Below are 22,198 nucleotides of genomic sequence, written 5' to 3' on the forward strand. Positions count from 1 at the left end.
AATATTGGGATATCCTAATGTCTGTGACTTAATTTTAAATGCTTCAAAAAACTAAAGTTAATTGATGAATAACTTTTCAGTCTCCAAAGAACCAGAACCAATAAGATCAACAGATCTTTATCTATCTATCTATCTATCTATCTATCTATCTATCATCTATCATATTTATCTAACATCGATAATCTATTCTCCATTTATCTATCTATAGAGACAGATTAAGGAATTGGCTCACACAATTGTAGGAACTGGTGTGTCTGAAATCCCTAAGATAGGTCTGCAGGCTGGAGATTCAGGTAAAAGCTAAAGGTGAAGTCTTGACCCTAAATTCTACAAGATAGCAGTCTGAGAGTTTGGTGGGGTTTCCATGTTGCAGTTTTAGAGAAAATTCCTTCTTTCTTGGGTGATATCACTTTTTATTTTATTAAGACTTTTAACTGAATGGGTGAGCCCCACCTTCATTATAAACCATTATCTGCTTTACTCAAAGTCTACTTATTTAAATGTTAATCAGATACAAAATTATTTAGTAGCAAGATCCATACTGCTGTTTTGCCAAACATCTAGGCACCATAGCCTAGAGAAATAAACACATAAAATCAACCATCACAACCCACCTCCTGTCTATGTGGAATTCATACACATCTCCCTAACCAAACTAAATATCTAAATAAAGAAACTAATAGGCAAAATGGGTGAGGGTGGTCAAAAGCTAAAAATTTCCACTTGTATAGTAGGCATTTACCCAAATGATGCAAAAATACAATTCAAAGAGATACATACACTTCAATGTTTATAGCAGCATTATCAAAAATAGCCAAATTATGGAAAGAGTCCACATGTCCATCCACTGATGCATGGATAAAGAAGATGTGGTTATATACCTACAATGGAATATTACTGAGTCATAAGTGCCATTTGCAATGACATGGATGGAGCTAGAGAGTATTATGTTAAGCGAAATAAGTCAGAAAAAGACAAATACCAGATGGTTTCACTCATGTGTGGAATTTAAGAAACAAACAACAACAACAACAACAAAAAAGGAACACAGGGGAGGGGAAGGGGAAGAGAGGAAAACTAAGAAACAGACTCAACTATAGAAAACAAACTGATGGTTACCAGAAGAGAGGTGAATGGGAGATTGAGTTAATTAGATGATGGGGATTAAGGAGGGAAATCTTTGTGACAACCACACAGTGTTGCACGCAAGTGTTGACTCACTAAATTGTACACCTGAAATTGATGTTATGCTGCATATTCACTAACTGGAATTTAAATAAAAACTTGAAAAGAAAAAAAATCCAGTTATGATATTTAAAAAATATCTTAGGGATTTAATATTAAGCATGACTTTGGTTAGTGAGATTTTATTGCATATTTGAAAGTTACTAAGAGAGTAAATCTTTGTTTTTAATGTTTGTTTAAAAAATAGAGTGTGGGGGGCGGGGATCAGAGAGAGAGGGAGACAGAGAATCCCAATAAGGCTCCTCCACTCTGTCAGTGTAGGGCCTGATGTGGGGCCTGAACTCATGAACAATGAGATCTTGACCCGAGCCAAAATCAAGAGTTGCATGTTTAACCGACTCACTCATCCAGGTGCCTTTAACAAAGTAAATCTTGGGGCGCCTGGGTGGCGCAGTCGGTTAAGTGTCCGACTTCAGCCAGGTCACGATCTCGCGGTCCGTGAGTTCGAGCCCCGCGTCGGGCTCTGGGCTGATGGCTCAGAGCCTGGAGCCTGTTTCCGATTCTGTGTCTCCCTCTCTCTCTGCCCCTCCCCCGTTCATGCTCTGTCTCTCTCTGTCCCCAAAATAAATAAACGTTGAAAAAAAAAAAAAAAAACAAAAAAACAAAGTAAATCTTAAAAGTTTTCATCACAAGACAAAAAAAATTAACTATCCTTGGTAATTTAACTATCTATGATGGATGTTAACTATATTTACTGTGATAATTGTTTTTCAGTATATACATATATCAAATTATGTTGTACATCTAAAGCTAATACAATGTAATATGTAAACTATATCTCAAATTAAAAAAAAAAAAACTTAAAAACTAAAGAGTAAAAAACTCTCAGAGATTATCAGACTGGATTAGAAAAAAAAAGAATCTAGGGGTGCCTGGGTGGCTCAGTGGGTTAAGCATCTGACTTCAACTCTAGTCATGATCTCACAGTCCATGAGTCCGTGCCCCAGGTTAGGCTGTGTGCTGACAGCTCAGATCCTGGAGCCTGCTTTGGATTCTGTGTGTGTGTGTCTCTCTCTCTCTCTTCCCCTCCCCTACTCTCATTCTGTCTCTCTCTCCCCCTCTCAAAACTAAATATTTTTTAAAAATTAAGAAAAATGAAAACAATAATCTAACTATATGTTTTTTGAAAGAGATGTCTAAAACATAAGGACACATAAAAATTGAGAGGAAGGGGCACCCAGGTGGCTCAGTCAGGTAAACATCTGACTTCAGCTCAGGTCATGATATCATGGTCCGTGAGTTCGAGCCCCATGTTGGGATATGTGCTGACAGTTCAGCCTGGAGACTGCTTCAGATTCTGTGTCTCCCTCTCTCTCTCTGCCCCTCCCCTGCTCTCTGTCTCTCTCTGTCTCTCACTTTCTCTTTGAAAAATAAACATTTTTTTTAATTGAGAGGAAAATATTAGAAAGAGATAGGGTCACCTGCGTGGCTCAGTCGGTTAAGCGTCTGATATTGGCTCAGGTCCTGATCCCACAGTTTGTGGGTTCGAGCCCCACATCCGGCTCTGTGCTGACAGCTCAGAGCCTGGGGCCTGCTTCAGGTTCTATCTCCTTCTCTCTCTGACCCTCCCCTGCTTGCACTCTGTCTCTGTCTCTCTCTCTCTTTCTCTGTCCCTCTCAAAAATAAACATTAATTTTTTTTTAAAGAAAAAGACAAATACGGCAAATATTAACCAAAATCAAACTGATGTGACTTTATTAATGGTATAAAAATAGACTTTAAGGGATTCCTCAATTAAAGAGGGTTACAATGATATACAATAACTCTGAAATTTTCATCCAGTTAAATAACATCTTTCAAAATATATAACTAAATTTGGTATAGTACAAGTGGAAATTGACAAGCTTATCGTCATAATGAGAGATTATGAACACATTTCTCAGTAATTGGCAAATATAAAGAAAAAACAATAAATGTATAGAAGATTTGAACATCATAGCTAACCATATTTACTTAATGGAAATATAGAGAACAAAACTAAAGCACTTTATTTTTTAGTTCAATATGGAATAATTTTCAAAATTGTCCACTATTACACCATAAAACAAATCCCAACAAATTTCAAAGAACTAGACATCTTTATCCAACAATGATTAATTAGAAATTAATAATAAAAAATTAAAATAGTAAAAAAGATAAAAGAAAAGTTTTTGTTAGAAATTGAAAATGTGCTATTAGAGAACTCAGTCAAAAAGAGATTGTAATGAAAAATAGAAAATATTGAAAACTGAACAATAATAGACATTCTGTATCTTAAAATGCATGGAAAACAGGTTAAACCTCACTTAAAATTTTTTAACTTTAAATATTAGAATTATAAAAGAAGAAAAAAATAATTTATGAATAATGAATATCAGGAAATTAGTAAAAGAACAATTAAACAAAATTATACTTTTGCTTATTCTGTGTACAACCAAAACTGCACTATTTTTTTTTCCTGAAATTCACTCTCAGTTCACATGGCTGCAGCTGATATTTAGAATTACCTTATTTTACTACACATTACATATTCCCTTTGCCTTCAGCAAGTACCTCAGCTGGTTGAGGTTCTTTACTTTCATTCCTGAAATTTGTGGGCCATTTGTAGTTCTACCTAAATCGGGTTGTTGTAGTTTTCCATTGACTTTAATCGTATGGCATGTTAGTATTAAGGAGACACCTAAGGAATCTCCTGGATTCTAGACATATTTTTCCTTACCTCCACTCTGGAGTAGCAGACCAATTTCCCATTGGTAGTCAGGGTAACTACCCCAGCCAGCACCAGTAATTCCCTTCTCTGCCTGTTGATCCAGAGATATGAGACTAAAGTGGTTAGATGGTAATCTTACCTACCAGTTCATTGAAAATATTGTTTCTCCTGGTCAAAGCATTCCTTCTTTTGGAATCTCTAACCCAGCAGAGCATAAGTTTTTGAGGATAGGAAGCAAAAATGTTGCCAGTGGGTCACTGGGAGTAATAGTGAGTGGTGTCACCTCCATTTACACTTTTGTGTATGGAACTGTGGGATCTGGGACTGTGAATCCTGGTTATGCAAGAAACAATACCATATACTAGACACTGATTTAAAGCATGTACAATATCCTGGAGAACCTTTCCTCAAAACTGAAAGGTACTGCCACATAACTGGCACTGTAATCGAGTCTTCAAAAGACATTCTCAATTTTTTATCAATCCAACTACTTCAGGAAAGTAGGGAACATGGCTAGTGAATTCCATTATCATGGGCCCACCGCTACACTTCTTTCTCTATGCAGTAAGTTTCTTGATTAGAGGCAATGCTGTGTAGAATATCATGATGGTGGATAAGGCATACTGTAAGTCCACAGATGTATATTGGGCAGAAGAATCGCATGCAAGAAAAATTGATATCCAAAGTGTGAATTCCAGTAATGACAAAACACTTTCCCTTCCATGATGGAAATGGTCCAATGTAATCATCCTGCCACCAGATAGCTGGATGATTACCTTTGAAATTATACCATATTAGACTCTCATGGTTGGTCTGTTGCTGGCAGACTGCACTCAGCAGTGACCATAAAGCGGTAGACCTTCATAACTGGAAGTCTGTGTTGATGAGTACATGCATAACCTCCATCCTTTCCATCATGGCCACTTTGCATGAGCCCCTAGGGCAATGGCAGGGTGGTCGGGAAAATAGGCTGAATGGTGTCCACAGAACAGGTTATCCTATCCACTTGGTAATTAAAATCCTCCTCTGCTGAGGTCACACTTTGCTGAGCACTCATTTGGAACATAAATATCTTCACATTTTTAGGCTTTTCACATAGGTCTATCCATATACCTTTTCCCTGACCTCTTTGTCACCAATTTTCCAATCAAGTCCTTTCAAAGTCCCTAACAATGCAGGCAAACCATTGGCCACAGCCCATAAATTGTAATACAATAGCACATCTGAACATTTGTCTTTCCAAGCAAAGTGCACTACTCAAAGTTCTGCCCACAGGAAGGATTTCTCTTCACTGTTGTCCTTCAGGGATATTCCAGACAGGGGCTATAGTCCTGGAGCTGTCCACTTTGGGGTAATACCCGCATATTAAGCATAACTATCTGTAAACTAGTCTAAGTTCTTTCCTTCTCTGTCACCTGGTTATAATGAAGTCCCCATGCTGCAATAGGTACAGGTTGAGAGAGAGAAGAGCCTATGGCACGAGTGGGGACCATGGGCATGTGAGCTACTTCATGTAATCTACTTTGGCCTTCAGGGCATGCTTGGCTCAAACTCATATATACCACTTCCATTTGATGATTGAGTGCTGTTACGTATGAGTAAATTAATGGCTTGGTGGGTCAGATTACACCCAGTTCATAATGCACAGCTCAGTTTGCAAGAGAACTTGGTGACCCATGGTTAAGTCTTCAGTCTCTACCAAGGTTCATAACAGTCAAAGAGGGCTGTTTCTGAAAAAAAGAATAGCTATCCACAAAGAATGGGATTTGTTCCAAAATTCTACAGGTTTGCACTATGATTCACCACTGGGTCTGCTGAATCATATTGTCCAAGTGGCAAAGAAGTTTGTGCAGTAGCCTGGACCTATTTCACATATTTCTTTTATTCTGGGTCCCACTCAAAATCAGCAGGTTTTTAGGTTACTCTTTACTTTTTTAAGTTTTTATTTAAATTCCAGTTAAGTAGCATACAATGTAATATCAGTTTCAGGTGTACAATATAGTGATTCAACACTTACATACATCACCCTGTGCACATCACAAGTGCACTGCTTAATCCCCATCATCCATTTAGCCCATTCCACCCACCTCTTCTCTGGGAACCATCAGTTTGTCCTCTATAGTTAAGAGTCTGTTTCTTGGTTTCCCTCTCTCTCTTTTTTTTCCTTTTGCTCATTTTTTTCTGTTTCTTAAATTCCACGTATGAGTGAAATCATATATGTGTTTTTCTCTGAATGACTTATTTAACGTATACACTCATTTCCATCCACATTGGTGCAAATGGTAAAGTTTCATTCTTTTTGATAGCAGAGTAATATTCCACTGTGTGTGTGTGTGTGTGTGTGTGTGTGTGTGTGTGTGTAGCCACTCTTCTTTATCCATTCATCAGTTGTCAGGTTACTCTTTATATGGGTCAGAGCATCACACGCAAATAAATAATATGTTGTCCGAAAAATCCAAAAAGGCCCCCAAGTATTGTGAATCATTTTTTTGCTTAAAAGAGGGTCACATGCAGTTATTTATCCTTTACCTTACAAGGGATATCTCAACATGCCCCACACTACTGGACCCCTAGAAATTTCACTGGGGTAAATGATCTCTGAATTTTAGTTGGATTTATTCCACCCTACTGCTCAGCACATAAATGACTTAACAATAAGTCTAAAAATAACAATAAGTCTGTAAAATCATCAGAACCCAGAGGAGAGGCATGAAACAGACTTCCCCTTATCAGCCCAAGAAAAATCCAACTCTCTGACACTTTGATCTCACACTTTAATCTCAGACTTCCCAGCCTTTAGAATTGTGAAAAAATTAATTTCTGTTGTTTAGGTCATCTAGTCTGTGGAACTAGCAAACAAATACACCTGATTATCCAAGTATATTTATAATAGCTTTATTCATACTGTCAAATATCCATCAGCAAGTGATTATATTAATAAATCATGGTATAATCATCGAGTAATGTACTACTGAAAAAATATATCGACTACTAATGTAAGATAAAAAAATGGATGAATCTCAAAAGCATGATGAATGCAAGATGCCTTACGCATTAAAAAAAAATACTGAAAGGGACAATTTCTATGAATCTCCAGCACAAACAAATATAATGTATAGTTATACTATGCAGATCATAGGTTGCCAGGACTGGAAAAATTGACTGAAAAAAGAGCACGATAGAGTACAAATGCTCTATCTCCTGATAGGAAAGTGATTACTGGGTGAATACATTTGGAAAAATTCTTATAACTCTGTCCTTAGGGTGGTTACATTTTGTTGTATACAATTATAGTTCAGGAAATTTTACTTAAAATATAAATTATAAAGTTCCAAATATTTAGATGCATAAAAAATTAACGATGAGAAAACAGCTTATGGATTAAGAAACACTTTTACAACAATAGTTCTTTGCTTTTGCAGCTGCATAAAATAGGAATTTTTTTTTAATTCTGCTTTGATGAGAAACTGAATCTCAGAAAGGTTAATTGGTTTATCCATGACTTATGATTAAAGAACAGGTCATATTTAAGCATTTCAATTTTAATGTTCTTTCTACTAAACAAGACTATTCATTAATCAATTACCTGACCCTTCTGTAATACCACACCCTTTTGTTTTATTGATGGTTTCCTTTTCTGTGCATAACATATTTATTCAGATACAGTCTCAAAGAGTAAAAATTTGTATAAAACATCTAAGTTAGTGATGTCTATCAATTGATGTTTGTCAATGACCAAAAGGTCAAATATGTCATAATTGTGTAGAAAAACGAATCCTAAATGTTTTGTCAGTTTTTAAAAGTTGACATTTTATTTGTTTATATTTATTTGTTTATTTATGTTTAATAATTTATTGTCACATTACCTAACATTCAGTGTATACAGTGTAATCTTGGCATCGGGAGTAGATTCCCATGATTCATTACTTACATACAAAAGTAGCCTTAGTAATAATGGTAAAAATAGAGGGATTATTTACCAATTTGCATGAATTTTATTTATTTTTATTATTGAAGTAAATTAATATACAGTGTTTTATTAGTTTCAGGTGCACAGTATAATGATTCAACAATTCTATATATTTCTCAGTATTCATCAAGGTAAGTGTACTCATAATTCCCTTTATCTTTTTCACCCATCCACCCCACCCACCTCTTCTCTAGTAACCACCAGTTTGTTCTCTGCATTTAAGAGTCCATTTTCCTTTGCTTCTTTTTTCTTGGTTTGCTCATTTGATTTATTTCTTAAATTCTGAATGAGTGAGACTACATGGTACTTGTCTTTCCCTCTCTAACTTATTTCACTTAGCATTATATCCTCTTTTCTGTTGTTGAAAATGGCAAGATCTCATTCATTATTATGGCTGAGTAATCTCCCATTGTTTATATTTAACAGGACTTTTCTATCCATTATCTACTCTCCAGTATCTATGCGTGGACAGGTTGCTTCCATATCTTGATCATATATCATATATATGCTACAGTAAATATACAGATGTATATAATCATACATACATATATATATATATAATCATATATAATGCTACAGTAAATACACAGATGTATATATCTCTGTGAATTAGTGTTTTTTTTTATCCTTTGGATAAATACCCAGTCATGGAATCACTGGATCATATCATAATCTTATTTTGAATGTTTTCAGGAAACTCCATAGTGTTTCTCCAAGGTGGCTGCAGCAGTTTGCACTTAAATCAACAGTCCATGAAAGTTCTTCTTTCTCTATATTCTTGCCAGCACTACTTATTGTCTTTTTGATTTAGTCATTTTTACAAGTGTGAGGTAGTATCTCATTGTGGTTTTGATTTTCATTCCCTGGATGATTAGGAATGTCAGGCATCTTTTTATGTATCTGTTGACCATATTTATGTCTTCTTTGGAAAAATATCTTTTCAAGTCATCTGTCTATTTTAATTGGATTATTTGGGGTTTTTAGGTTTTAAATTGTATAAGTTCTTTATATATTTGTGATATTAACCCCTTATTGAAAATATCATTTGTAAAAATGTTTCTCTTATTCTGTATGCTGCCTTTTTGTTTTGTTGATGGTTTCCTTTACTGTGCATAAGATATTTATTTTGATAGAGTCCCAAAGTTTAACTCGGCTTTTATTTCCCTTGTCTAAAGAGGCATATCTAGATAAATAGTTCTACAGCTTATGTCAAAGAAATTACTGCCAACAATTTCTTCTAGGATTCTTATGGTTTTCAGGTCTCTGAACGTATGTATGTAGGTCTTTAATCCATCTGAGGTTTATTTTTTATGTATGGTATAAGAGTGTAGCTTTTAAGTTTTCCCACACCACTTATTGAAGAGACTATATTATCTGCATTACAAATTGTTGCCACCTTTGCCCTAGATTAATCGACCATATATATGTGGGTTTATGTCTGGACTCTGTATTCTGCACCATGGATCCATGTGTCTATTTTTGTGCCAGTACTCTACTGTTTTTATTACTACTGCTTTGAAGTATATTTTGAAAGCTGGGATTGCAGTACCTCCAGCTCTATTCTTCTTTCTCAAGAATGCTTTGGCTATTCAGGTTCTTTTGTGGTCCCATACAAATTTTAGATATTTGTCCTAGCTCTGTGAAAAATGCTATTGGTATTTGGATAGAGATTCCCTTACATCTGTAGACTGCTTTGGGTAGTATACACATTCTAACAATATTGGTTCTTCCAATCCATAAGCATGGTGTATCTTTCCATTTGCTTGTGTTGTCTTCAACTTCTTTCAGCAGTGTTTTATAGTTTTGAGAGCATAAGTCTTTCACCTGCTGGGTAAGTTTATTCCTAGGTGTTTTATTCTTTTTGGTGCAATTGTAAATGAGAGTGTTTTCTTAATTTCTCTGCTATTTCACTATTAGTATATAGAAATGCAACCTATTTCTTTATGTTAATTTTTATCTTGTGGATTTGCTGAATTCATTTATCAGTTCTAATATTTTTTGGTGGAGTCTTTAGGATTTTCTATGTATAGTAGCATGTCATCTACAAAAAAGTGACAGTTTTACTTATTCCTTATCAATTTAGATGGGTTTTATTTTTTTTGTCTTGTCTGATAACTGGGGCTAGGACTTCCAATAATATGTTAAATAAAAATGGGGAGAGTGGACATTATTTTCTTGTCTCTGATCCTAAAGTATCTTAGCTCTCAGTTTTCCACCACTGAATATAATGTTAGCTATGGGTTTTTCACATATGGCCTTTATCACATTGAGTTATGTTCCCTCTAAACCTACCCTTTTGAGAGTTTTTTTAATCATGAATGGAGGCTCAATTTTGTCAAATGCTTTTTCTGTGTCTATTGAAATGATCATATTGGTTTTATCTTTTCTCTTGTTAATGTTACGTGTCACATTGATTGATTTGCAAATATTGAACCACCAAATATTGAACCAGTTTCATCCCTAAAAAAAATCCCACTTGATCATGGTGAATGATTTTTTAATGCATTGTTGGATTCTTTTTGGTAATATTTTGGGCAGTTTTGCATCTATGTTTATCAGGGATTTTGGCCTGAAATTTGGCCTGATGTTTTCTTTGTTTGCAGTGTCTTCATCTGGTTTTGATATCAGGGTGATGCTAGCTTCATAGAATGAATTTGGAATCTCTCCTTCTATTTTTTTAAATAGTTTGAGAAGCATATTTATTCATTCTTCTTTAAAAGTTTAGTAGAATTAATTTGTGAAGTCAACTATTCTTGAACTTCTCTTTGTTGGGAGTTTTTTTTTTTTTAATGTTTATTTGTTTTTGAGAGAGAGAGACAGAGACAGAATGTGAGGGGGGGAGGGCAGAGAGAGAGGGAGACACAGAATCTGAAACAGGCTCCAGGCTCTGTGTTTCTGTCAGCACAGAACCCGACACAGGGCTTGAACTCATGAACCACAAGATCATGACCTAAGCCGAAGTCAGACACTTAACTGACTGAGCCACCCAGGGATCCCTGTTTTTTGGGAGTTTTTATTATTATTATTACTGACTCAACTTTATTTCTAGTAACCAGTCTGTTCAAATATTCTATTTATTCCTGAATCAGTTTTGAAAGGTGACATATTTCTTGGAATTTATCTATTTCTTTAGGTTGTCCAACTTGTTGGCAAACACTTTTTCATAATATTCTCTTACAATCCTTTGTATTTCTGTTATTTTTTTTGTTTTTATAATGTTTATTCAAATTTCAGTTAGTTAACATACAGTGTGATATTAGTTTCAGTTTGTGTTGGTTTTTATTTCTGCTTTTTTATTTCTGATTTTATTTATTTGACTCACTTCTCTTTTTTTGTTGATGAATGTGATTTAAAGTTTATCAATTTTGTTTTTTTGTTGTTGATCTTTTCAAAGAACCAGCTCCTGGTTTCATTCTTGTGTTCTACTTTTTTTCTCTATTTTATACATTTCTGATTTAATTTTTATTATTTAATTTTTTTTTCTGCTGGCTTTGGATTTTGTTCTTCTTTTTCTAGGTCCCTTATCTGTCAGATTAAGTTGTTTAGTTCATGTTTTTCTTGCTTCTTGAGGTAGGCCTATATTGCTAAAAGATATCCCTTTTAGAACAGCTGTTGCTACATCCTAAAGATTTTGAACCATTGTATTTTCAATTTCATTTGTCTCCATGGCATTTTTTTTCATTCCCTTTTGATTTCTTGGTTGACTCATTTATTGTTTAGTAGCATGTAGTTTAGCCTAAAGGTATTTTGTAATTTTCCCAGATATATTTCTGGGATTGATTTCTAGTTCCATACCATTCTAGTCAGAAAAGGTGTATAATATGATTTCTATCTTTTTTTAATGTATTAAGACTTGTTTTGCCTAAGATGTGATCTATTCTGAAGAATGTTCTATGTGTACTTGAAAGTAATGTGTAACTGGTTCACTGTTCTAAATGCAGTGTTTTGAATATATGTTAGATCCATCTGGTCCAATGTGTCATTCAAAGCCAGTTTCATTGTTTTTCTGTCTGGATAATCTATCCATTGATGTAAGTGTGTTTTTTAAAAGTCCTTTGCTATTATTGTATTTCTGTCATTTTGCCCTTTATTTCTGTTTTACATATTTAGGTGTTTTCCATCTTTGGTGCATATATATTTATAATTTTTATATCCTTAGATTACTTCCTTTATCATTATATAGAGTTATTCTGAGTCTCTTATTCCATTCTGTTTTAAAGTATATTTTGTCCAATATAAGTATTGCTACCCCAGGTTTCCTTTTGCTTCCATTTACATTAGTAAATATTTCTCTATCCCCTCACTTTCAATCTGCAGGTATCTTTAGGTCTGAAGTGACTCCTCTTGTAGGCAGCATATAGATGAATCTTGCTTTTTTATCCATTCAGCCTCTCTCTCTGCCATACAGTGTTATATTAGTTTCAGGTGTATAATATAGAGATTCAGTAATTCTATACATTACTCAGTGCTCATCATGATAAGTATACTCTTAATCCCCTTCACTTATTTCACCCATCCCCCACCCACTTCCCCTCTAGTAACCATCAGTTTGTTCTCTCTACGTAGGAGACTGTTTTTTGTTTGTCTCTTTTTCCTTTGTTTATTTTGTTTCTTAAATTCCGCATATGAATGAAATCATATGGTATTTGTCTTTCTCTGATTGACCTATTCACTAAACATTACACTTTCTAGATCTATCAATGTTGTTGCAAATTGCAAGATTTCATTATTTTCTTGTATTAGTTTTATATATATATGTTATATATAACATATATATACATAATACACCATATATCTAGTATCACTATATATGTTACTATATATATAGTATTACCATATATATTATACATATATATAATACACTATATATATATAGTATTTCTATATATATTACTATATCTATAGTATTACTATATCTATATCTATATCTATATCTATATCTATATCTATATCTATTCAAATTAGAGTCTTTGTATTCTTTAGGTAAATATCCAGTAGTGGAGTTACTGGATTATATGGTATTTCTATTTTTAATTATCTGAAGAATGTCTATACTGTTTTCCAGTGGCTGCACCAATTTGCATTCCCACCAACAATGTACAAGAGTTCCTTTTTCTCCACATCCTTGCCAATATGTGTTTCTTGTGCATGTGTGTGTGCGTGTGTGTGTGTGTGTGTGTGTGTATGTTTCTTTTAGCCATTTCGACAGGTGTGAGGAAATATCTTATGGTTTTAATTTCAATTTTCCATAGATGAATGATGTTGAGCATCTTTTTATGTGTCTGTTGGAAATCTGGATGTCTTCTCTGGAGAAATGTTTGTGCATGTCTCTGCCAAACACCCTATGTCTTTTGATTGGAGCATTTAGTTTATTTAGATTTAAAGTAATTATTGATTGGTATGTACTTATTGTTATTTTATTTCTCACTTTGTGGTTGTTTTTGTAATTCTTGTGTGTTCCTTTCATTTTGTCTTACTATTTTCACTATTTCTTTAGTGGAATGCTTTAAAATCCTTTAAAATTTTTGTTTATCTGTTATAGGTTTTTTAATTGTGTTTACCATTAGGTTCACATATAACATCTTATTAATATAGTAGTCTACATTATCACTAAAGTTTGAACCCATTTTAAAAGCACTAGATTTTTACTCCACTCTGCATATTTTATGTATATTATGTCATAGCTTACATTCTTTATTTTGTGCATCCCTTGGCTGATTTTTGAATTTATAATTTATTTTACTGCTTTTGTGTTTTAACCACCATGCTGATTTTATAATGATTAATCTACTACCTTTTTATATGTTTGCATTACCTTTTAAAGGTTTTCCTTTTATAATGTTCTTTTTCCTGATTATGGTCTTTTCTTTCCACTCAAATAATTCCCTATCATATTTTTTGTAAGGCTGGTTAAATGATAATAAACTCCTTTAACTCTTGTTTACCTGGGAAATTTTATAACCCCTTCTATTCTGAATAGTAATTTTGCTGGATTTTCTTGGCTTCAGGATTTTTTTTAATGTTTTGAGGGCTTTGAATATATCATGCTTCCTTCTTTTGGCTTGTAAAGTTTTTGTTAAAAGATCAGTTGATATAGGTCACCTGATGGCTGAGTCGGTTAACTGTCCAAGTCTTGGTTTTGACTCAGGTCATGATGTCATGATTTGTGAGGTCAAGCCCCTGCATTGGACTCTGTGCTGACAGTGTGGAGCCTGTTTCACATTCTCTCTCTCCTTCTCTCTCTGCCCCTCCCTTGCTTACTTTCTGTCTCTCTCTCTCAGAATAAATAAATAAATTAATTAATTAATTAAACTAAAAGAAAAATTTTTAAAAGATCAGCTGATACCTTTATGGGATTTCCCTTGTATATAACTTTTCTCTTCTCTACTGCTTTTAAAGTTCTTTTATCACTACTTTTTACCATTTTATTTGTCTTGGTGTACATATCCTGGGGTTGATTTTTCGGGGGTTCTCTGTGCCTCCTGGATGTGGCTATCTGTTTTCTTCCCCAGATTAGGGAAATTTTCAGCTATTATTTCTTTAAACAAATGTTTTGCCCCCATCTCTCTGTCTTCTCTTTCTGGTATCTTTATAATGCAAATGGTATTAGGTTTGATAATGTCACCTAAATCCCTTAACATATTCTTATATTTTTTACAATTTTTTTCTCTTTGCTGTTTAGCTTCATTTCTTTCCATTATGCTGTCTTCCAGATCATTGATCTGCTCTTCTGCTCCCTCTAATATGCTATTGATTCCCTTTACTGTATGTTTTATTTCAGTTATTGAGATCTTCATCTCTGGTTCTTTTTTTATATTTTCTCTCTCTTTGTTGAAGGTCTCACTGAGATTTTCTCCTCTTTCCTCAAGTCCAGTGAGTATCTTTATGACCATTACTTTGAATTTTCTAACAGGCATATTGCCTATTTGTTTCATTTTGCTCTTTTGCTGTGGCATTGTGCTATTCTTTTATTTGAGACATATCCCTCTGTCTCCTCATTGTGTCTGACTGTCTGTATTTGTTTCTATGTATTAAGAAAGTCATCTATGTTCCTGATCTTGAAAGTAGTGCTTTATGAAGAAGAGTCCTATGGTGCCTTGTAGCACAATATCTCCTATTCACCAGAACCAAGCACTTCAGGTGCATCTTCCATGTCAGTTGTATGTTCCCAACTCTTGCAGCTGAGCCATGTTTGTTTTCAGTCCAGTTGTCTCCAGTGACCCATTTTGCCTGTTATATGCACACTAAGCTGGGTTTGGTTCTAGTTCTGTTAATGGGCTTGTCTCCAGCTGCCATGGGCTTGTAGTTGGCAGTGTCAGTAGTCAGAGCTGATGCCTCCCTCAGCCTATTTGCTGGGACTGCTGTCACAGTGAATGCAGGGCACTTTCACTATGCTGCCTCCTGAGAAACTTTTGTTGTTGGGATGATCTGGCCATCAGACCAGATGACTACTCTAAATCCATCTATTGAGACTTCAGTCACACCAACTTGGAAGGTGCTCTCCCTGTATTGTCCCCTGAAAAGCTTTCATTGGTGGGCGAGATCAGTTAGACTAGATGTCTGCCCCCAGTTCATCCACTTGGGTTGAAATTGCACTGATCAGTCAAGCACTCTCTCCGTACTGCCAGCTATAAGATTCAGTTGCTGGGACTGGTGGTACACTGGTCTGATTATCTTCTCTTCTCCCCAGGGAAGGAGTCACTTCCAAGTGGTACTAGTCCCTGTTGGGGTTGCTTCCAGGGTGTGTTGGGGCTTGAGGCACTTTGGAGGGAGGCCTACAGAGTGGGGTGGGTTAGAGGGTGTAGATCTGCAGGGAAATGTGTGGGTGAAGTGCGTGGAATTAGCAATGTGGAAGACATTCCTGCAAATATTGTCTGGTTATTTAGAAAATGGTGACCACCAGTATTTTTATTCTTGGTGAAGCCTTTTAATGATACCTGCCCTTTCAATACATGTTCTGAGATTAGTAAATAAATCTCTTGTACACTCTAGGCACTTTTCAAACTGCTGCTTCTATGCTGCATCTCAGCAGGGTTCACTCTTATGTTGTCTCCTTAAGGGTGGGCACTCAGTTTCCTATTGCCCTCCAGCTGTCCTAGAGCTAAACCCACTGATTTTTAAAGTACCTGGAGTTAAGGCCCACTGACTATAGAAACCCACTTGTTTCCAAAGCCAAATGTTATGGGCACTTGTCTTAGTTCAGGTCCCCCATGCCTGGGGTATCTAGTGTAGACGTCTTATCTTCTTGTTTTACTATGCTTATGGTGGCTTTCTCATTTGTGATTAGTCTTGACAAGTATTTGTTTCCCAACTATGTATCTTCCTTTTCTACATTTTTCAATATGGCCTCCTCTTTATGATTAACTATGGAAGATCTGTTCTCCCAGTCTTCAGGACCTTTTCAGAGTTGGTTGCATTGATGTGTCTGTTATCTCAATGTCTCTGTGGGGCGAAGTGATCTCAGGATCTTCCTATGCCTGCCATCTTCCCAGAAATCCAATATACTGAATTTTAAGACTCAAAACTCTTCACCTTCCTTCAGCAGAAGTACCTAGTCATAGATTAAATTAATTAGTATGTTGTGAGCAAAGCTATATGCACAAACCTTATATTTGTTTTTTACTAATCTTTGGATATTGATTTACCATTGGAGGAAAATACAATAAGCAACTAAATTTGATACATTTTTCTTTTATAATGACTCCCAGCTTCTCCTCTCAGAAAGGTCAATATCAAAACCTATGGATTTTTGAACTGTGACCTCAAGTTAACAAGCAAAAACTTCCAATATGTGAAAAAAGTCAAAATTTAAGTAAAAATCAGGTTAACAAATGGTCTGGTCATTGATCTTATATTTTAAAAGTTTATTGAGTAGATTATACCTCAAAAATGAAATAGATTATGAGTGGAAATTTTGTGATTTGAAATTTGTAGAGCAGTGTTGGAATTGGATGTTAGGTCATATATTGATGGATGTTCAATGCCCTAGGAAGATTCCACCATTTCCATGTCCTCAAACCTTACAAAGAAATGTAGAATACTCTATAACCTTATGTCAATTTATATGGCTTAACCCAAACCACAAAGATGTCATGTTTCAGAGATGCAGAAACACTCCTTTGGAGGCTACTAGTTTGTATCATCTTTTTTAGTGGAAGCATGAGATTTCTAGTGGGGAAGCACAAGTTCATAATCATGGTCAGCGGTACAGGAAGAAGGCCTAGTAGCACAAGTCATCCTGAGAAGGGCATATTCTGTTTCGGGCCCACTTCTAAATGGCTTCACTGTCTTTGTGGTGGAGTCGATATTCTCATAACCATCATCGTTGGAGCTCAGGGAGGGCCTCCGATAGGAACTGTGACTAATGACAGTATAGCACACTTCCTCAGAACCACTGCCATTCTCATGTTCCTGCCAAGCACAGAAAAATAAAAATAATAATAAATAAAGGATCCAGGATCATCTATCAAATTTGAGCTCAACATCTGCCCTTTGTTTCTTCTTGTCTGATGGTGATCTTACATTAGGTATCCAAACTACTACTCATTATGCTTTCATTTCACTTCAAATATTAAAAAGGAAAAGAAGGATACTATTATCCTTCTGAATATTTTTTAAGAAAGTAATGATATACATTAAGTCACAGATATTCAGACATAATATATGCAATAATTATATGTCAATAAGTAGTCAAACTACATAAAAAATAAAGTGTCATAAGATAAAATACGATTAAAATTTTGACCTTAAATATATTTCTGTTGCATAGACCATGAAAAAAAATGGAAAACATTAAAATACTCCATTATAATTAAATCAATAAAATGCTTGTGATATAGTAGTAAAAGGAATAAACATTCTTTATGTGTCTATTAACCACCATGTGGTCCACCATGTTTGTAAATACAAATGCTAATTCCTGGGTTTAAACATTAGAAGGCAATATGGAAAGCTGAAAAGAATTAATGTTTTTGGTGGTCAAATTATAAGTGTAAATTGACTTAATTTTTTTTTGTTACAGTAGTTTTGAAAATTAAAATGATAAGCTTCAGTAGAATTAGGACAACAATAAGGACAACAACAAACTTGCCAATCATTTAAATCAGTTAAAATATATATATTTTTAATTTTACAATTTTTGCATTAAAAATATAAGGAAAATTATTTAAAACATAAAGTGCTTTACAAGTTCATTCAGAAATTATCAGAAGGACCCATAGCTACCCTTAAATAAAGTGATCTGTATTTTGACATTTATCACACAAGTTAATATTTTTCTTACCTGATTAGAGGCAGATAAAGCTTCTTTGCCTAAAGGATAAAAACAAAAATTGACATTTTTGGACTATCACAAGTTAGGGGGAAAAGGTTTTCAATACAGTGATCTAACTGCAAAGAAGCCCATCATCTAAGCATGTGACATTATCTCATGTTGTTATGGAGGTTCTCAGACCTGAATGACAAGATCAAGAAAGAATATATGTTCAGGAAGCATTAATACTATGTTTCTGTGTAAGTGACATGCACCATATTTGTTGAATAAATGTGGATTTTGGAATTGGGTAATAAAATTTTCTCCACAAACATGCCATAAAAATAAAGTATGGAAAGTTCAAAGAAAAAAAAACAATTATATATGAAATTTAGGATATAAATTTGATTAAAGCATCATAGGGAAATCATATGTATTTTTTTAATTTTTTAAAGTTTACTAACTTTTGAGAAAGGGAGAGACAGAGTGCAAGCGGGGGAGGAGCAAAGAGAGAGCAGGAGACAAAGAATCTGAAGCAGACTCCAGGCTCTGAGCTGTTAATACAGGGTCTGATGTAGGGCTTGAACTTGCAAACTGCGAGATCATTACCTGAGCCAAAGTCGGATGCTTAACCGACTGAGTCACCCAGACACCCCATATAATTTTTAAAGATAAGCAATCATAGAGATAGATACTCAAATAACAAGATTAACTATTTCAAATTAAATACAAATATATTCAGGCTAATTATATCTGTCAATGCTGAAGTAGTTTGTATTTTTGTTGTTAAGATTAGATTCACCAGTACCATTTTTTAGATACTTATATATTCACTTGTTCATGTCAATTTTTAAGAGTTTATTTTGGTTTTTCATTTCCTTGCCTCAGGAGACATATCTAGAAAGAACTTGCTACAGACAATGTCAGAGAGGTTACAAAACTAAAAAAGTAACCTACGAAATGATGGAAGATATTTACAAATGACATATTTGATAAAGATTTAGTATCTAAAACATATTAAGAACTTATAAAACTCAATACCCAAAAAACATAATCCAATTACAAAATGGGCAGAAGACTTAAATAGACATTTTTCCAAAGAAGACATCCAGATGACCAACAGACACATGAAAATATGCTTAACATCACTCATTATCAGTATAATACAAATTAAAACCATGTTGATACCACCTCACACCTGTCAGAATGGCTAAAATTAACAACACACAAAACAACAGGTGTTGGTGAGGATGTGGAAAAAGGGGAACCTTCTTGCACTGTTGGTGGGGATGCAAACTGGTGCAGCAACTGTAGAAAACAGTACGGAGGTTCTCCAAAAAGTTATAGTGTTTGTTTTAAAGTATAAATTGTCCAATATAAGTATTGCTACTCTGGATTTCTTTTGACATACATTTGCATGATAAATGTTTCTCTAGCCCTTCACTTTCAGTCTTTTGGAAGAGCAACTTAAGATCATTCAATGGCTGTTCCTACCGATTCAGCAGCCTGAACAGTGGGAGCTACAGACTAGTTTTCAGTGGCAAGCTGAGTACTCCAGTCTTCAGTAGGGAACTGCTGAATAGGCGCAGAGGACACCTGCATGCCTTCAGGGCAGTCTGCGACTTCAGGATGAGTGAACTCAGGAGGTGAAAAAGTACATTCACCTAGAAATTGCTCCTTGATCACAGTCTTTTCAGCAGAGGTGTGCTCTTTCTTTTCAGGATCTCTGTAGAAGTAGAGATCAGGTATGATATCCCTAAGTGTTCACAAGCTATGGTATCATTCATTCAAACAACTTCCTGGGCAAGCATCCACCAGATCAGACCCATTTAGCGAGCTCCCTATTGTTGCACAAGATGGCAATGTCCACACAGTGCAGAGGAGAGTCTGTGTTACACAGAGCGATGGTAGGCAGGTTAACATAAGATGCCTCTGTGAGAGCTGGTTGTCAGCCCTGGGATCAGTAGCCATCAGAGGTCTTGGTTCCCAGAAGACCTCCTGGATCTAGTTAGTGAAGTTTCCAAAAATGAAATGGCCAGCAATAAGTGTGGCTCCAGTAGCATCAACACACTGCAGCCCAGCTCGCTGGCCAGTACTTCTGGATGGGATAACACTGACATCAGCCAGGTTTTCAATGGCAACACAGGCACAAGCTGCCAGCAGAACCTTCTGTCAGGTTCTCTTCAGATCTATGACGTAGATGCCATAATTTTTCTTTTGTAGATGTACTGTTTCATTTGGAAGTCAAGGTTGGTGCCACCTATATGGGTTCCTGCCACAAGGGATTTGAGGACATCCTCCGCAATCATTTGCAGGACATCAAGACTCTGGATTTTTCCCTTTAAGTTATGACTAGAATGCAGTATCATATGAATCCCTCCCTGGGTAGCATGGAAAAGGATGGGTCTTTATTTTTTCAATCCATTCTGACACTTTATGTGTTTTGAGTGAAGTATTTAGTCCATTTACATTCAAAATAATTATTGATAGATATGTATTTATTGCCATTTTATTACTTATTTTGTGCTTGTTTCTGGAGATTTTCTATGATCCTTGCTTGTCTTTCTATGCTTTCCTGATTTTCTTTAATGGTATATTTGGATTCTTTCTCTTTATTGTTTGCATGTTTACTACTGGTTCTTACTATATGGTTACTATTACATTTGTATACAAACTCTTCTTCAAATTGAAATCTATATTAAGTTGATAGTCATTCAAGTTTCAACCCATTTTTCCCCTTCCCTCCCCTGTTTTATGTTATCATATTTTATAACCTTTTTTTTTAGTGTGAGTTCCTTGACCAAATTTTACAGATATATTCATTTTTACGACTTTTCTGTTTCATGTGTTTACACTGTCACTTGAGATCTCTCCTTTCCACTTAAAGAGTCCTCTTTAGACTCGGCGGGACAAAATTTTAGAGGCAGCTGGGAAGATGGCAGCGTAGGAGGGCGCTGGGCCCACCACACATCCTGCTGATCACTTAGATTCCACTTACAACTGCCTAAATAACCCAGAAAACCAACAGAAGACTAGCAGAATGGAGTCCACAGAGCCAAGTGTAGATGAGAGGCCAACAGAAGAGGGGCCACTCCCGAAGCAGATCTCTGAAGGAAAAGCGAGCTAAGCCTGCCCCTCCCGCCTCTGTGCACCTTGCCAATCCACCCCAGCTAATACGCTAGATCCCCAGCACCACAAGCCTGGCAGTGTGCAAGTAGCCCAGATGGGCCACACCACCCCACAGTGAATCCCGCCCCTAGGAACGGGGAAGAGAAGGCACACACCAGTCTGACTGTGGCCCCAGCAGTGGGCTGGGGGCAGACATCAGGCCTGACTGTGGCCCCGCCCACCAACTCAAGTTATTCAAGACAGCACAGGGGAAGTGCCCTGCAGTTCCGCACCACTCCAGGGACTATCCAAAATGACCACATGGAAGAATTCCCCTCAAAAAAATATCCAGGAAAAAACAACAGGTAATGAACTGATCAAAAACGATTTAAACAATATAACAGAAAGTGAATTTAGAATAATAGTCATAAAATTAATCGCTGGGCTTGAAAACAGTATAAAGGACAGCAGAGAATCTCTTGCTACAGAGATCAAGGGACTAAGGAACAGCCAGGAGGAGCTAAAAAATGCTATCAATGAGCTGCAAAATAAAATGGAGACAACCAAGGCTCAGATTGAAGAGGCAGAGGAGAGAATAGGTGAACTAGAAGATAAAATTATGGAAAAAGAAGAAGCTGAGAAAAAGAGAGATAAAAAAAAATCTAGGAGTATGAGGGGAAAATTAGAGAACTAAGTGATGCACTAAAGAGAAATAATCTACGCATAATTGGTATTCCAGAGGAGGAAGAGAGAGGGAAAGGTGCTGAAGGCGTACTTGAAGAAATCATAGCTGAGAACTTCCCTGATCTGGGGAAGGAAAAAGGCATTGAATCCAAGAGGCACAGAGAACTGCCTTCAGACGTAACTTGAATCGATCTTCTGCACGACATATCATAGTGAAACTGGCAAAATACAAGGATAAAGAGAGAATTCT

The 22,198-nt window shown here is 35.7% G+C and overlaps 1 protein-coding gene and 1 pseudogene across 2 annotated transcripts in view; both read right to left on the reverse strand.

Moving 5' to 3' along the window:
• Nucleotides 1–17,037: 17,037 nt before the first annotated feature.
• Nucleotides 17,038–22,198, reverse strand: part of GCSAML (germinal center associated signaling and motility like) — a 46,895-nt gene continuing 41,734 nt past the window's right edge. For both annotated transcript variants that reach the window (XM_045483334.1, XM_045483324.1), the window contains 2 exons: nucleotides 18,187–18,215; nucleotides 17,038–17,315 (listed from right to left, as the gene is read on the reverse strand). In XM_045483334.1, the coding sequence (XP_045339290.1) occupies nucleotides 17,073–17,315; nucleotides 18,187–18,215 (272 nt within the window). In that variant the 3' untranslated portion in view covers nucleotides 17,038–17,072. The remainder of the gene's footprint in view (nucleotides 17,316–18,186; nucleotides 18,216–22,198) is intronic.
• LOC123600873 lies at nucleotides 19,558–20,896 on the reverse strand (annotated as a pseudogene).

The sequence above is a fragment of the Leopardus geoffroyi genome, chromosome A1 (genome assembly GCF_018350155.1).
Source record: "Leopardus geoffroyi isolate Oge1 chromosome A1, O.geoffroyi_Oge1_pat1.0, whole genome shotgun sequence".
Classification (NCBI taxonomy): domain Eukaryota; kingdom Metazoa; phylum Chordata; class Mammalia; order Carnivora; family Felidae; genus Leopardus; species Leopardus geoffroyi.